Here is a 1,206-nt window from a genome sequence, read left to right as displayed (position 1 = left end):
ACAGTTATTTTTGTTGCCATGTCATTTTTAAACTGATCTATAGGTATATGCTATATTCTCTTCTAGTCCTGTCAATCGTAGTATTTTATACTTTTTCATTAAAGATTGTTTTAAATTCATTTTAATAACTTTTTCGCTTGTATTTTTAGTCTTTATTCCTCTTCACGCTATTTATACAGGGTGATTCAGAATGTGATTGGCTGTTTCTGTCACGTGGCCTTTAAAATGAGGGAGTCGTGAGTCAATCACGTTCAGTGGGAACCATTATCATTATCGTTATTATTACTATTATTATCATTATCACTGATATGGCCATTAGGACTCATTTCACAATTTCAGATGGGCTAAAATAGGTGCTATTCAGCACTTCAGCTTCATCTCCAAGGATGTCATCTGCTACGCAACTGGATGCTTTATAAAATTCCTCAATATTCACACCAACGACGAACTGATGCTAGATGTAAATTTTCCTAGCGTCAATGGTGATGGAGTTGGTATTCTCGAAGGGCACAGGAGTCTTTATGTATTCTGTTACGCAGAGAATTGCAGATATCCTTCCCTGTACATTAAAAACTATCCTGCACTTAAAACAATAGTTAAAATTCCAGGTAAGATAGCAACCAAACCAGTGACCGTACTTAAAAACCTAAAAGACGACTTCTGGCTATGCTGATATAAAATACAATTTCTAATTTTTATTTTACAAAGTTATTTGTAAACATTTTGAGACAGAGTTCTTTAGGATATCAAAACTAATGAACACATACATGTGACTTGATTAATGGTAGATTTTATTAAACAAAATTCACGAAGCTGCTGATATGATGTTATTTAGGCGGTCCTGCTGAAGGTTATACCAACATCGCATTCACAGAAACTTCTCTTTTGGTAGCAGTCGGCAACCTTCCAAATTTTGAACTAATAATATATAACTGGAGGAAAGGCGACAAGGTAGGGCAACTAAGCGGCAGTTTGCACGGTGAAAGACAGTTAATCAGGTAGGTTCATCAAACTATTTTTCAGCAAACTGAAATAAACAAATTAGTCCAGACGGTATCTGTTTCAAAAAGCCATATTTGGGTGAATCGTATATCCACGGAGATTTTTGGCTTTTTGGCTTTCAAATATCACTTGAAATGAAAATTTTTCTATGCGCATAAAAAAAAACGTGGGCTTAACTTTTGGCGGCACAATATGTTTAAAAAA

At 34.7% G+C, this 1,206-nt stretch overlaps 1 protein-coding gene across 1 annotated transcript in view; it reads left to right on the top strand.

Moving 5' to 3' along the window:
- The first annotated feature begins 225 nt into the window (after positions 1 to 225).
- LOC108905502 (cilia- and flagella-associated protein 43) overlaps positions 226 to 1,206 on the top strand; it is a 24,087-nt gene continuing 23,106 nt past the window's right edge. Inside the window, 3 exon segments of the mRNA XM_018708378.1 lie at positions 226 to 236; positions 340 to 608; positions 836 to 998. Of these exon segments, the coding sequence (XP_018563894.1) occupies positions 226 to 236; positions 340 to 608; positions 836 to 998 (443 nt within the window).

The sequence above is a fragment of the Anoplophora glabripennis genome, unplaced genomic scaffold, assembly GCF_000390285.2.
Source record: "Anoplophora glabripennis isolate ALB-LARVAE unplaced genomic scaffold, Agla_2.0 scaffold140, whole genome shotgun sequence".
Taxonomy (NCBI): Eukaryota; Metazoa; Arthropoda; class Insecta; order Coleoptera; family Cerambycidae; genus Anoplophora; species Anoplophora glabripennis.
Note: the sequence above shows the minus strand (reverse complement) of the source record. Positions and strands in the feature narration are given on the sequence as shown.